This window comes from Brugia malayi, assembly GCF_000002995.4.
Source record: "Brugia malayi strain FR3 genome assembly, contig: Bm_v4_Chr1_scaffold_001, whole genome shotgun sequence".
In the NCBI taxonomy this organism is placed as follows: domain Eukaryota; kingdom Metazoa; phylum Nematoda; class Chromadorea; order Rhabditida; family Onchocercidae; genus Brugia; species Brugia malayi.
Window position 1 is genome coordinate 7,863,742 of NW_025062475.1, and position 15,049 is coordinate 7,878,790.

At 36.1% G+C, this 15,049-nt stretch overlaps 3 protein-coding genes across 4 annotated transcripts; 2 read left to right on the forward strand and 1 right to left on the reverse strand.

Moving 5' to 3' along the window:
- Positions 1 to 596: 596 nt before the first annotated feature.
- Positions 597 to 3,295, forward strand: Bma-vps-36 (Uncharacterized protein; the record flags this gene model as incomplete). Its single annotated transcript, XM_001900414.2, has 10 exons — positions 597 to 692; positions 770 to 838; positions 1,104 to 1,292; positions 1,567 to 1,650; positions 1,810 to 1,911; positions 1,992 to 2,102; positions 2,164 to 2,298; positions 2,368 to 2,498; positions 2,762 to 2,923; positions 3,202 to 3,295. 10 exons carry the CDS (start codon positions 597 to 599, stop codon positions 3,293 to 3,295), a joined length of 1,173 nt encoding a protein of 390 aa, XP_001900449.1.
- Positions 3,296 to 4,209: 914 nt separating this feature from the next.
- Bma-fipp-1 (Uncharacterized protein) lies at positions 4,210 to 8,229 on the forward strand (the record flags this gene model as incomplete). The annotated part of the gene is made up of 14 exons (XM_001900415.2): positions 4,210 to 4,365; positions 4,490 to 4,594; positions 4,740 to 4,899; positions 4,974 to 5,105; positions 5,255 to 5,334; positions 5,415 to 5,507; positions 5,830 to 6,005; positions 6,086 to 6,259; positions 6,368 to 6,529; positions 6,644 to 6,757; positions 6,998 to 7,063; positions 7,199 to 7,323; positions 7,631 to 7,838; positions 8,151 to 8,229. 14 exons carry the CDS (start codon positions 4,210 to 4,212, stop codon positions 8,227 to 8,229), a joined length of 1,830 nt encoding a protein of 609 aa, XP_001900450.2.
- Positions 8,230 to 9,982: 1,753 nt separating this feature from the next.
- On the reverse strand, positions 9,983 to 13,144 carry Bm6447 (Uncharacterized protein; the record flags this gene model as incomplete). 2 transcript variants are annotated; one of them, XM_043077038.1, is made up of 7 exons in its annotated part: positions 9,983 to 10,167; positions 10,236 to 10,429; positions 10,527 to 10,750; positions 10,822 to 11,009; positions 11,234 to 11,540; positions 11,640 to 11,975; positions 12,947 to 13,144. In XM_043077038.1, the coding sequence occupies 7 exons, from the start codon at positions 13,142 to 13,144 to the stop codon at positions 9,983 to 9,985; spliced, it is 1,632 nt and encodes a 543-aa protein (XP_042932972.1). The 2 variants fall into 2 exon arrangements, with proteins under 2 accessions (XP_042932972.1, XP_001900452.2); XM_001900417.2 differs by lacking the exon at positions 12,947 to 13,144 and having other exon boundaries at positions 11,640 to 11,912.
- Between the last annotated feature and the right edge of the window lie 1,905 nt (positions 13,145 to 15,049).

The window sequence follows — 15,049 nt, forward strand, 5'->3', positions numbered from 1 at the left end:
GCTATTCAATTAACGGGAAGAACAATAGGGATGACGATCAACTTTATCTGCCAATTTCTAGTTCGTGTAACTTTTCGGGAACTATAAATCTCGACTTCTCAGTGATTTGCGAAAGTTCAGGTTCCAATCGCCATGAGACTTCAGGAATTGTCTTTTCGGGGAAAGAGGAAGAAGGATGACTAATTTTAGCTTCCCGCATACCATCATGGTGAGGACTGATCACAATCAAACCTCAAATATCTACAAATGCGTGACGTAGTATAGAAGTCTTATCTAAGTATAAGTACTAATCCCAGAAAGCACTAAAGATGTGATGTGATATGCCACGTAATTCAATATGCTTTCGTTCCTGCCATGTGGCAGTTTCAAATAAGTTCCAATTCTTACTTCACTTCTTACTAAACAAACATATGAGAAGCACCTCGACAAACTACATCCCCATTACAGTTTCAGTCTCACATGTAAATTTAACAAAAGAACGCAATTGTATCACGACTTTTTCATTTAGGGGCCACGTTATATAAGTTATCTGTGCGTGTAGTGCAAGTTGTTGCTTGGTATGTGCTTTTTTTCGTTGTTTGTCCGTCACAGACATAATGGACAGGCTGACGTGGTACCAACCTGGAGAATATATGGAAGATATAATCATCCAGAGCGGTCACGTGGGCATATATGATGGAGATGTGAAACAGGTATTACCAAATCAACCTGCAATATTTTCTAGTTTTCTCTGAAAAATAAGGAGTTATAAAATCGTGAACAGTTTCAGACAGCATATGAACAGGGGACTGCTTCTCTAACGTTGCATCGTATTATCTGGGCTGATTCCAATGATCCGGTGAGCAATTTTATATTCTTTTTCTGTTCTTTCTGCATCATTTTGTTAAACCAACCAATAGTTGTACATAGTAATCTCCTTTGACTGTGATATTTTGTGCGAAAGCATATGCTTAAGGAAATTGTAAGGTCGTCATAGTCAGAATTATTTTTTGGGGTTTCTGTGTTGTGAATACTATACTTTTCATTCACAGATTTACTCTTATTAGGCAATAATTTGCAAATTCCATTCAGGTTTTTTTTTTTCTTTTAATTTTTTTTTACAGGATCATCGACTGATTTTACATCATTCATTGGTAGCAGGTATTGAGAAGCACCATAAATCGATGTTCCGTCGAGGTGGCAAAATCATCCTTTCTCTGCATCCTAAACCACTCGGACAACAACGAGGCCCTTTCACTTCTTCTTCTTTTAATTATATTCGCCTTGTTTTTCGAAATGGGGGAGAAGACGAGGTGAATATCTATCTGGTTTGTATTTAGAAGGGTTCCCTACGCACGGCTAGCAAATAAGTCACTTTCGGGAACAGCGTCCAGTGTGCCTTGTCCTTTCATAGGAGTAATAGATTTGATGGAGAGCAGTTGTCATTTTTTATAACTCCTCGTGTCATTAGGGTCTAAAATTTCGTTCCAGACTTCCTTTAAACTAAAAGTTGCCCTATGATATTATGCTTAAACGTATTTGCTGGTATTTTTCTTTTTAATTTTATGTGGTCATTTTCATTTACAGTTCTTTGAGAAATACAAGGAAGCGATAGGAATGAATACATGGGAACGATCTCTTTCTGGCTGCGCAACATCAAGCTCTGTCACTGTATGTGTTAATGTTTGTGGAATTCATAAAATTAATCTATAACAAAGTAGAATATGAGCCCAAAAATTTGAGTTGAAAACTCAATAGTATTTAATTAAGGAAGAATTCTCATCTGGGTTTTGAAAGAATTAAGAAATTATAGCTAATATTTTATTTCAGTTACGGAACTGTAGTACTGTGGTACCTCGAGCAGTAGGTATTTCAGGCATCGAAAAAAGATTTGCTGAAAACCATCACCGTACCCATGAAAGTATAAGCCAGGTGTTATTTTTTATTTATTATATTATGAAAGCGGTACGAATTAGTTATGATAAGTTTATCACTTCAAATTGGATTTTTAGGCTTTTGAAGATATGAATCGATTAATGGAATATGCACGAGAAATGGTATCCCTTTCGAAAGCCATTACCGATAAATTGCGAGCAAAGAAAGGAGAGATAACTGACGATGAAGTGAGTGAGCCATCTGTTTTTTCTTCCAGTCAATGTATGTAAATGATATCTTCAATTGCAGACTGTACGCTTCAAAACCTACTTGCTTAGTTTGGGCGTTAGTGACCCAGTAACGAAGTCAGCATTTGGTAGCAGCGCTGAGTATTACAAAAAACTTGCGGAAGAGTTGGCTGTGGTGTTATGTACCCCGCTTAAGGTAAATCATTAAAGTTTTTGGTGTTTAAAATACTCTTATTACATTATGATATGGTGTATACGTGTCCAGGAATGCGGTGGTATGATGACTTTATCAGACGTATATTGTCGTATTAACAGAGCTCGTGGTTTAGAACTCTTGTCACCAGAAGACATTTTGAATGCATGTCAGATGTTGGAGCAAATAAATTTACCCATATCGTAAGTTATTACAGTTTCATCTATTTATTCATCTGCAACAGTTTTTGATTAAGTTCCGATAAAAACAATCGTAGTTGATTCCGAAACAAAACTGAAGAAAAATGCTGGAGCCTATGTTTTTGTTCTAAGTTATTAAAGTACTCTGGTACTTCATTTCTGCAAATATGGATATTAGTAATATAAAATCTGTTATACAGTGGATAGAAATTCTTAAGTTCATTTAGAGGGAAAGATAGTTCAAAAGGTTAAAAATTTTTATTCAGTTTGAATCGTTTTGAAAGTGGTGTCATGGTTGTACAGCTGAAAGAGATGAGTGTAGAAACCACGATTGAAAGCACTGCGGAGTTAGTAGCGACTATGGGTACTTGTAATGCTACTAAGCTCGCTAAATGTCTTAGTATTACAGTCATCCTTGCAAAGGAGAGGTAAGATATTTTTTGCTGTGTTTGAGATGTTATAGACCTAAAGGTTTGGTTGTTCAGACAAATCTTTCTTTTCATGAGCTTATAATTGATAATCAGCAGAATCAGAAGTGTTGCTGTAAATATCTGCTGATTTCCGACACATATAATTAATGTCGCGTGTGCAGAAAATTTTGCATGTAAAGTGATTTCAAGGAATTATGCACAAATATTTATTTCACTAAAAACTTGTGCGAAAGTTTTTGCTTAGCCATTTGTAAACTCATCAGAATATTTTTAAGATTACTTGCGGCGGAGGCTCAGGCGAAGCTTTGTCGTGATGATACAATCGAAGGTCTTACGTTTTATCCAAATCGTTTCATGACTTCCTGTTGACAGATTGTGTTCCATTTTTTTTTTCTAATCTTTAATTAAAGCAAAAGCTTCCGGTTTATAGTTTATATCATTTTCATACTATTCTCTAGATCTCAACTGTTCCAATATTACGCAAACATTAATGATTTCCATACTCTTCCGGTTTTTATCCGTTATCAGAAACGCTTTTATGAATTGAAATTATTCTGAACAAGCATTGTTTGCTGTACTGTCACTCTCTAGCCCACTAGTTGTTCCAAACTTTGTAATTGATTTATTCTTATCTTAACGCCACAGTATATTGCTTGTTATTATTCTTAATTTTTTAAAATAGTTTGTTCAACGTAATAGAATAATGTAATTTGTTTTGATGGATTTTTATCTACATAACTTTTTATCTACTTTATCCCTATACACTTTATGCTTTTGGAAAATTTTCTGAGCATATGTTTTGACTTCAGACATAATAGATACACTATGTTTTTCTTTACTTTTAATAGTAAATTAATAGTAATGAATTTTTGAAAATATTCAGAACTCTGAAAGACTGGGTTTCATTCTTTGCTCTTACCTTTTTCTACATTGCTTTTTATAAATGTTTTTTGTTGTATTTCATCAGGATTTCCTGAAGGATGGAAAAAATGGATTTCATTTATTCGTTATGTAGGAAATAATACGGCATAGATTTGAATCGTTTTAATTTCTGATTTCTTTTGCATTGATGTTTCTAAATTATTAGAAATTAGCCAGAGACAGTACGTTGCTGTAACAAAAATGAATTTTATACTCAAGTTTTCAGATCGAGTAGTAGTTAACTAGCCCGCATTTTTCTTTATGATCTGCTCCAGTAATTGGATGTTAGTTAAAATTTGAGCATCAGTGCTTTTGTATTTCAGCTGGAGTCGTTCCATTTTAAGAGTTTGTTTAGGTAAATTATGTCTGGGGAACCTCTTCTCGATTTGGACGAACATTACGAAGAGCCCTTGCCTCCACACGATGAAGAAGATAGTCAGATAGGAAGCAGCGATATAAGCGTGCCTGTGAATGGTGATAGTGAGCACAACGTTAAATCTGATGTGACAACCACGCAGGTCCTTTTCCTTACAGTTTCTACAATGCTTTTTTAGGTTTCGCTTTCAAGCAAGCTTAAGATGTTTTTTAATAAGTTTTTTAGAACATTGGTTTTGTATTTATTGATTAAATGAAGGGATTAAGATTGTGGAAGAGGCAGAATTATTGGGTGATGATGACGACAGTGATGACGAAGAAGTGGTTGTCACTATTGGACAAATTAAGCAAAACGTTCCATTTCCTACTGCGGTAAATCGTTAAACATTTTTTAATGAAGAGTGGAATTGAAGTAAAAGATTAGCGTTGGAAGAAAAATGAACGAACACTTTAATTAGTATTATAATACAACTGCTCTCTGTATGAACTATGTTGGAACATAGGGTAGTAAATTCAGAAAGCAGCCGGAAGTAGTGTTGGTAAACTTGATATCGATGGAACTCCAACAATCAATGGAGAACCAATATATGACTTAGACTTGGCACAGATGGAGGAGAGACCTTGGCGAAAACCTGGTGCTGACATTACGGATTACTTCAATTACGGATTCTGTGAAGGTTGAGCTTTGGAAATATTTTTCAGTCAGATGTAAAGTACATTTTTATAAAAAAGCAGTGAATGCAGTTTGCAGAGACGTGGAATATGTATTGCGAGAGACAAAGGAAATTAAGATCTGAATATGGTACACAAGCAGCTGTTAACAAGGCCCTTTTCTCGAGCATCACTCTTGTTCCTCCAATTTCACAAAATACTACTTTAACAGGTTTTGAAAGCGCCTTTTGATGATATTGCTTATCTTTTTGCCCATTAATTAGGACGAGTACTAATTAATTAATTAACTTTTTTTGGTATATAAAGGAGATTTACAGAAACATAACTTTTTTTTGGTATAATATAATTGTTTTTGTTTAGGTGGTCGGCAGTTGCAAACAATTCCGATTCTGGGACAGGAAAAATCATCAATGGATCTCAGCGGTTTCAAATTGGAAGCAGTGAGTTTAAAGATCTTTTTGGAATAAACCAAATTATAAAACGAAATATGTCAGAGTATATTTAAATCTCGTATATTTAGAATCAGCAGCCCATAATGCGCACTATATTAACTGGTACAGCACCTAGAACAGTTGGTTCTGGTGGAACTTCCGGAACATCTTTGTCTGTTTCTGTAAGTTTTTTTATAAATATTCAAAAAGAATAAATTTTCTATATAATTAACTGGTAAGCAGAAATAATGTAAATAATGCTTTGGTTTTTAATTTTGTTGTCAATCTGACAGATTAAGAGCACTTGCTCTATCTGTTCTGCAAATAAATGGGGTGGTCCCCATTTATTTCCTTATTAATTGTTTTATAGATACTTCCCTTTCCATTATTAATTGTTTCATAGATAAATTCCTACGATTAGTCTCCATAATTTCATCGAAACAATATCCATTGTTTCGATGAAACATATTCATTATTTGTTTTTATTTATTCCATTTCTTATAGACAGTTAGTGTTCTGGATGGCACTAGCGATGGAGTTGTAGTACCCCTGGCTCCAGATAATTCGGTTTCATCCTTAACAAATGTTACCACATCTGGAACTCCCGACTTTACTAAAGCTCCACCGGATTTCTCTAAACCACCACCGGTTATTGATATCACAAATACTGCTAATAAAAGGTTAATTCCTAACTCTTCTATTATGATGCTTTTAGTTTATTTCCATCTCGCATTTTATTCCTAATATGCTTTATTTTCAGTAACGTGCCGATACCAACAGTCTCAGCTCTTTCCAAGATATCGGTCCCGGCTAATGATGGTCCACCAGGAGTGGATGAACCAGCGCCACCTGGTTCCTCTACGCCACCGCCAAGTTTCAGTGATATGAATGCACGACATATTCCAACGGTTGACACTTCCGTACCACCGCCTGGGTATTCGCTTTATATTATTCTTTTAGAGTTGTTCTTATTTGGTTTTTTACTGTTATCAAAATTCAGAGCTCTTTTACTGAGAGCAATATCTACACGTTATCAATTTAGATTTAATCCAATGTTGCCACCACCGGGAATTGGCGCACCACCACCCGTAAGACTTGGATTACCAAATACAAACGTACCTCCACCAGGTTTCAGCGTACCTCCACCTAACTTTTCACAACCATCACTCAACTTTCCACCGCCACGATTCGGTAACTTTATGTTGTAATATCTTTAGTTTAAGTTTAAATTTTGAAAGTGGCACAATTAGAATTAAATGTAATGCATTTCTGGCGCTCCAACAACTCCACTTTCGCGACCTCTTCCACTAATGTCTAGACCAACTTTCCCACCTCCTGGTCTGGATCGTCGAGAACTCAAAGATGATGACAAAGATCGATCCGATCGTGATCGTTGTCGTGAACGTGAAAGAGATCGTGATTCAGGTGACAGGTATGCTTTCCCTTAGTGTTTTTAAGTTCAATTTTGAATAGATTTGTTGAACTAAGTCTGTAATATCTTGCGTTTGTCTAGTTATATATTAACAAGTTTCATACTCATGGACTTCCGTGCGGTAGACATTGTCAGATAATTTTTCTTTGTCACTTCCAAATTATTACCCAATTTTCTGAGAAAGTTATCTTGCTGAAAGCTTGTTGAAAATTATTACTGAAATTACTTATTTTTTTATAGTGGAGAAGATGATTACAATAGCAGTCGACGAAGGTATCGAAGGCGATCCAGGTCGTACTCCCCACGGTATGGTTTGTCGCTATATTCTTTTCATTGATATTCTAATTTTCCATAAGCTGCAGGTAAGAAAGAATTTATAACTTTTCAATAATTTTTCAAATGATTGCCAATTACACAAAATGACAACTTGATTATTGACAGGGCTTCAAGACGACATCGCGATGACCGAGATAGGGATCGGGACTCAGAAAGATATCGAGATAAAGATCGTGACAGAGAATCGCGCTCCAGACGACATCGTTCACGAAGCAGTTCGCCTTATGAAAGTTAGTTTTATATAACTCTTAATCCTTTGTGAGTTACTGGGGATGTACATTCGAAAGAATTTTACCTAACTTTGAGCTTCGCAGAGTACATTTGCCTGCCTTTGCTTATCTGCTGTGGCGTTGTTTGGAATGTTTTGGAGTATTCGCTTAAATTGATGTTTTCATATCATTTGCCGCACACTTAGAGTAACGATGACAAACAATATGTCTTTTTGAGACTTGTGATTTATGAAGCTCTCTACTTATCCTTTGTTATTCACTCCGAAGTATATTTATTTGAAATATCATTGATTCGGTTTTACATTAGGTTCACGCAATTCACGGAGAAAAGAAGATCGCGATAAAGATAAAGAGAAACGAAGAAATAAGAAAGATGAGTCGGGAATTCGGGCAAAGGAAGAACTTACAGAAGAAAAAGATGACGATAAAAGAGAAGGAAGTGAAAGGAAAAAAGATGATTCGGAGAGGAGTGATCGGGACAAAGATAAAGGCAAGGATAGGGATAGGAAAAGAAGGTTTATTTTGTGTTTCTTAATTTTTCGAGGATTTAGAATATAGAGTTGACTAAGTATGGGAGATTTTATTTATTTCATTGCTACGCTTCATCAAGCATTAATTGACAATGACATTGAAGCATAAAGAAGGCACTATTTCTTTGTTCTCTATTACAAGGAAGAAAATAATGTATCATATGCCTTGCTTAGTCTCTTAGTTTGGTCCCAATTTTTGTATAATCTTTGGACCCTGCTCTTCCCAAAACAAATTGTTGCTATTTATTCATTTTTTGAATGTATTTGTTTGACGTAGTATAAAAATATCTTTTCTAGGCGTCACCGAAGTGATGATAGCCCAGACAAACGTGAGAAAGAGAAGAAAACGAAAGTCAAGGAGGATCCATCGGCGTAGTCCATCCACGGAATGTTTTTTGTTCAATTATAATTGATTGTATAATTGCCGTCCTGATGTGACCTGAATTATGTCTGTCCATGGTTTTCAAAATTAAGGAATGTATTAAAAAATTTTAACTTTTGGATTCTTAACATGTGGCATAATTGATTTTGCTTTCAAGGGGAGTCATGATTTAAAACAAGAAATTGAGCCGACAAAGCCTTCATATATGGACAATAATTATATAGCGATTTTGAAGTTTCGGCCTCTCTACATTCAAATAATATGTTAGTCCAATAATTCGGTTAAATAAATATCAGGTGAACTGGGGTTTTACAGTAGCACAATTATAAAGTAGGGGGAGGCGGTCACAAGGAAGCGGATCATACGACGATTAGATCGTATCTTGTAGTCCGATATAAGTGAGCGTTAAAATGTAGTATGCTTCTGGAGGAATGTATCGAAGAAGTGCAAAGTTGCTTGTGAAGTCAGCTACTACTATTTTTTGAAATAGTCATAATTTTTCACAGCAGTCTCTCGAAACATCTTTTTACAGCTAAAATGTACTGCCACCAGCTATGAAGGAGGTAAGATATAAATGCTCCAGTTTGTTGGTTCAGTAATTTCAGGTAATTGAATTGGCGCGCTCTTGAATTATAATTCAGGGAGATATCAAGGAATTAGTTGACGAAGATAGCTGTATAGAAACATCAGGAAGAATACAACTGACCCATCATTATGTTCATAAATGTGCCAAACGGGTTATGATTGTTACAGCGAAAAAGTGGAAACAGAAATACACAACAGCTACATAAAAGAACAGATGGAAGAACTGCATTATTCTAGATGAGGTTGGTACCAAAGAAGCAAGCTTTCCAAAATTATTTTAAAGATGTACAACAAATGTAGTTGAGAAAGTAAATGGAACTATGCCAGCTAATTTAACATTTATCCCAGCGAGCGAATACGAAGTGCTGCTTTATTTTGACAGTTTCCCTTACAAGTCAGAAGTCCCCGAGCTGCTTGAGTCCAGACTATTTCCACTTCAAATTCTCATTAAAGATGAGCATTTCATTTGATAAGGTGACATTATTCCTATTAGTTTTTGAGTGTTATCGCTCGTGGGAAAAAAGCATTAGTATTATTCTAAATGATTAAAATCTAAAGAGCACAAAATGTCTCCTATCATATGATTACGATGTTATTAGTTACCATAACGAAATGTGCAACTATAGACAATACTGCTTTACTGAGTGATGAAAGTGCATGCGGTACTCTGTCTATTCAAGGTGAATCATTTGAGTAAATCCTTTTGATAATGACTAATCGGGTTTGATGTTGTGTAAACATTGTGTACATATGAATTCCACAACGAACTAATTTTGAAGCAAAATACAGATACCTGAGAAGATAAAGTTCATGAAAAGACACTTAGAAAGTGTAGCACAACATCAACTCTGTTACCAGGATAAAAAGGAATGGTGCTAAGGGAGCTAATCGCTATAGAACAATATCAAAACTAGGAAGAATAATTAACTGTAATAGACCATCATCCGAATACATGTCTGAATACAAGCATGAATCATACAAGATATAAACAGAAAGAAGAGAAGAAGCAATGGAGCCAGCCAAAAATAACTAAAACGAGTGAGTGCTAGAATGCTTAAGTACAGTATTTTCTATGCAAATGGAAGATGGGATAGTACTGTTCTGTTGGATCAAGCCTGATAGTAATACCTGATAAGGCAAGTCTACACAACCCTTCCGAGGTCTAAACAGGACGATGCTTGATTTCCGGAGGAGCTATCTGGAAATCAGCACTGAGGATCCGACCGATATGCTGCTCACTGTCAGCATCCACACCAATAGTCCACATCAAAGAACACCAGTTTGCTGCTCGAGCCCTCACCACTGCTCTGCATATGTTTGTCAGGGCTGCCGTCAACGTACTCGTCTCTGCAACCAATTTCAAGAACAAACATATAAATCAAATTGGTGTCAACTATTAATTAATGAACACCTACCCAGATCTTCATTAAATCGAATCATTTCACCCCGAAGATGCTGCAATATGGTCTGCCTTTCATTAATTCGACATTGCTGCAGAACTTTAATCGCATCGTGTAGTTCGCGTAATACAAGGTGAACTGCATGTGGTAGTGGCGCTTCCCGAAGCTGTTCCATTTTTGTCAATAACGTTACAACGCGGGCATGTTCTCTACAAAAAATAAAAAATATTGTTGGAGTCATAAAAGAACATAACGATAAGCCGAAGGCTCTTACCGTTTCGAATTCTCAAACTAAGATAAAGAAACCTGAAGAAATCGACAATGAGACGATCGATTCTGGAGGGCACCTGGACGAGACGAGGAATGGGCATGTTGTTGGTTGAGGATATCCTTTTACCCAGGTTATGTCGGGCCAACTCCGCTTCTGTCTTCTTACGTTCTTTTTCCAGCTGACGATACTGTTCCGTACACTCCTCCAAACGAAGATGCAACTCCAGTGCAGATGTTGAACCGCAATGGTATGGCCTCAGCTATAAACAGCATTATACATTTCTCACTGGAGCATTCAAAGAAATAAAGTGGAATATGAAGTGTCACTTACCGGTGGAGTGTAGAACTTAAATACTGGTGGCAGCGGTAATTGTCCGCATAAGTAAACACCACATAACTGTTCGTACAGTACCTGTTGTCGTAACAGTTCCACCACAACAGGACTCAGCTCTCCATCATCTATTACCGATGATCCCGTTTTCATTACTGCATTCTGGCCTACTACGGGACGAGGCATTACTGAAATTAAACTTATCTTAAACGAAAGATGACATGCAGTTCAACTCTCTCTAAAATAGCCTTTTTTTTTCTCTCTCTCGCTCTTCTCCTATATAACTTGCATAGAAGAAGAATATAGTGACACACTTCATCAAGTGGAAAGATTTCATTTTCCGAAGAATTGCCGCCAGTAGAGTAGATATAAATTTATGATCAGCTTTGTATGATATACTTGGAATGCTTACCGGCAGACACTTTCTGGATGGGTGTCGTCGATGACCAACAATTTAATAGATCCAATTGCTGCTGGTGAAGGGAATGTAACTGGCTTGACTGCAGTTCGAGTGGTAGTGTATTTTGTGCACGCTGATTGGTTCCTATATCACATATAGCGGGGAACTTTGCAGGAGCTCTCACTGGAAGTGATTCCTTTTCCGGTTTTACATTTTGTGACCTTGTATGTAATGCTGTAATATTTGGTGGATTCTGATTTAATGTTCCGATTCCGGATCTTGACCCAATACAACTCTCTATATTCAGTTTCAAGAGCGCCTGAAACACAATAAATAAGAGTTTGTGCAGATTACGAAGATTTGAAAAATAAGAAGGTAAAATCATTTCGCAAAGAACGATCGAAATGCTAAGTAGTACCTGAACAAGATCGTATTCCTTCTCACCACTAAAAAAAGCAGCAGTTTGTGCTGATGAAGGTACCATACCACCGGTAGGATACGGTTGAGGTGGTGGTGGAGTACATGATACTGTTTGAGGTACGCTCTGTTCTAACAGAAATGATGATGATGAAGTTGGCTGAGGACGACACGAAAATGTGGGAATTGTTTCGGTCGTCCGACTTGGTTCTTCCGTCGATTTCCTCCAGATATTTCCATAATAGAAGCGTGTGGATGATTTTTGTGACTGCATTGGGGAAGTCTGGAGATACGATTCTGAATGCAAACTCTCTGTACGATCACTGCTGGCACCATCCTGAAAGTCACATGGATTATTACAGGGAACTCCAGTGAAAGGTCTCTTATTTTGCCTAACCAACTTAAAAAAGTCTTAATCAGTATCTCTTTCATATATAAAATAAGAAACCAATCAAAGTTAACTCTAACAGGTAACTTTTTTAGAGCCTCCTTTCAAATAAACTTGCGAAATCTACTTAAGGAGTAATTTTTTCGATTTTAATTCCGAAATAACTCCACTTCTCTGAAACTTAAATGAAAGTATTTACAGATATTGATATTGAATTTGTAAAAACAGAAGAAAATCAAAATGGAAAAAAAGATGGAAAATAATTCCCTTTATTCTTCAGGTAATTTCATGTTTATTTTTAAATAAATGTATATATTATATGTAGGTTAATATTCTTGGGTTATTACGACTTTATGTATGCTATAGAAAAGTTAAAAAAAAAAAAAAGAACATCTGATTACGCAGTGGAACTTAAATGATACTTATAACAAACGGTGCGAAGTAGCATATTTGGTCATTTACACTTCGACCTGCAATTAACCTAATCTGATGGGTCATATTTCTTCAAAGTACGATGTCTGAAATTATTTTTGATCGTAAAAATGTGATGATATCTACACTTGCGCAAATAACATCTGTAACTATGGTGGCAATCAAAAAGAAAATTTCGTCCACAAATGAATGAACTTAGCAATATTGGCGGTTACTTGGACAGTCTACCAACGATGTCGTCATTAACCCAACCGTTGTCATCTCTTTCCAGCAATTTTTATATTAACAGTATAGGAAATTGGACAAGGATCAGATAGAGTTCGCATAAGTAATGTTCTTAACAATATTCGATATCCTATTTCTTGAAAAGTCAACTTTTTTTAGTTAGGGAAAAATATTCGAGATTAATCCCGTGGATTCACGGCATATAATACAGCTTAGGAATTTTTTCAGTTACCACTGGGAAAATATATACGAGTAAGACTTGCCTGTCCTGTGCCACTGATCCAATTGTAAACAGAATGCCAGGGTGACGGCAAAGATTCGGGTGCATTGGGAATGGGTGACCAGCAGGAATGGAATAAACTTGAGCTATTCGGTGATGAGGGTGAACTGCCAGTACTCCAAAGAGAGATCTTGTCCTCTCCAGGAAGCATCGACGGTTGATTGAAGCAACCCACGGCCATGACACTCGTCTTCACGAATAACTGCTGAACTGATGTGCCTTAGATGATACTCCTTTCCAGGCAACACTGAGTTCCCTTTTCTCTTTTCGAGATTTCTAAATGGCTTGTGGTGAAAATAACGTATTACAAATGTGCTAACGAAGGCCAACAAAGCATACGAATGAACCGCCCAAGGACCTTTTGAGCTTTGAGCTCAGCACAGGTCCTAAGGTGTGCAGGAAGAGGAAGTGGATTGTTGGATCGTCGTGTTTCTTTATGCTCGTCGCACATAATGAGCTGTGAGACGATAGCAACAATTTCCTGTCTTGTTGATTCTGCTGCTACGAGCGGTATTATGGTGTGATAGGAATATGGTATGTTATGGTACAGGGTAGTACAGAGAGGGGCATGACCCATGTCCGTCCCTGGCTGGCACAATATCGGTCATTACGGTCACTTATCCTTTTTTCTTACATAAATTCCCTCTCCCCAAGACAAAATAACTCCTTATTACCACTTTCGTTACTATTATTATTATTACATCTTGTACTATGATTATCAGCCAGAAATGCGAGCAGAGTATCCTCTCTTTAGTCAGTGATTGCTAATCCCCTATAAAAAAAACCATCCAAAAACTTCAGTAAAATTGTCACTGCTCGGAGATGAAAACAGCTGTTGTTTCTGAGACAATAATGACATAAATAGTGCTATGGGGTTTCCTACGCTTCTTAGCATATACTGCTTGTTAACTGTTTAACCGATCGGTGACATGAATAGTAAAAATATATAGTAAGCATTTATCAATTATTTCAAATTTTCACTGATAAATTGATAAAACAGATATAACCATAAATGTGAAGATCAATGGCAGCCCAAAATTGCCCTTTATAAAATTAAAAAATGGTAATCGATATCCAGTTCGAGTAGTATATTTTCTTACTGAAGAGATGATAAAATCGAAGAGTATAAAAAAAAAAAAAAAAAGGGATCTTCGAATTCATCTGAAAGGAAGTTGAGAGCAATTAAAAAAACAAAAACATTCCATTTCAATTTTAACCTTCTAATCTTATTACTTCACTTTAAAGAACAATCATTAGACATATGACCTTGGTCTACTTACGAAGCCAATAATTTGAAGCATATTCTAGATAAGCAATATCAGGTGCAGTAGAAACAGTTATTATTCTAGAAACAGAGGATTATCCACTCGATAACGTCTAGTTTACAACATTGACTGCAGCATGAACCAGATCTGAGATATTTCAGAAAGACTTAAGGAATAAAAGTGGTAGCTGAATATCTCTTTGTAAAACCTTTTCAGAAGATCGCAAAAAAGTTTCTAATCTCCTTGTTTAGAGTTTGAGAATAGCTATTTACTTTTCTCTCTATGCAGGCATCAATCGCAATAGACCAAGCTAGACTATTTCCCTACTATCAATCTAATAGTTGTAGATACATGATCGAAGCTTCACGATGATTTATGCATACCTTATCACTTACTTTTAAGCAATGAATCAATTGGGATATGCTCGAAGATCAAATAAAGCATAAGATGGAGCACAAATACTAACAATCAGATTGGAAACAACAAATATGAAGCGCTGAATATCCTCAAGTTTGGGTCAAGCTTTCATCGGTAAAAGCACATTTTGCAGTAAAAAAGCTATATTTATAATAATTAAATGGCTATATTTGCTGCTGCATTTTGGGCATGATTGTATATAAAATTTCACTTGCTTTTTTTGCAGAAGCCATAAAAGAAGTTAAGGATAACAAGAAATGATAAAAGTCTAGTGCAATTTCACTTATCGACAGTTCAAATACTTCTGCAGTCTACGACAAAAATGTTGTGTAAATAAAGTCAATGATATATAATGAAATATTTTTTACGGCCAAAAAATGCTTTCATCATTTGCTACTAACAAC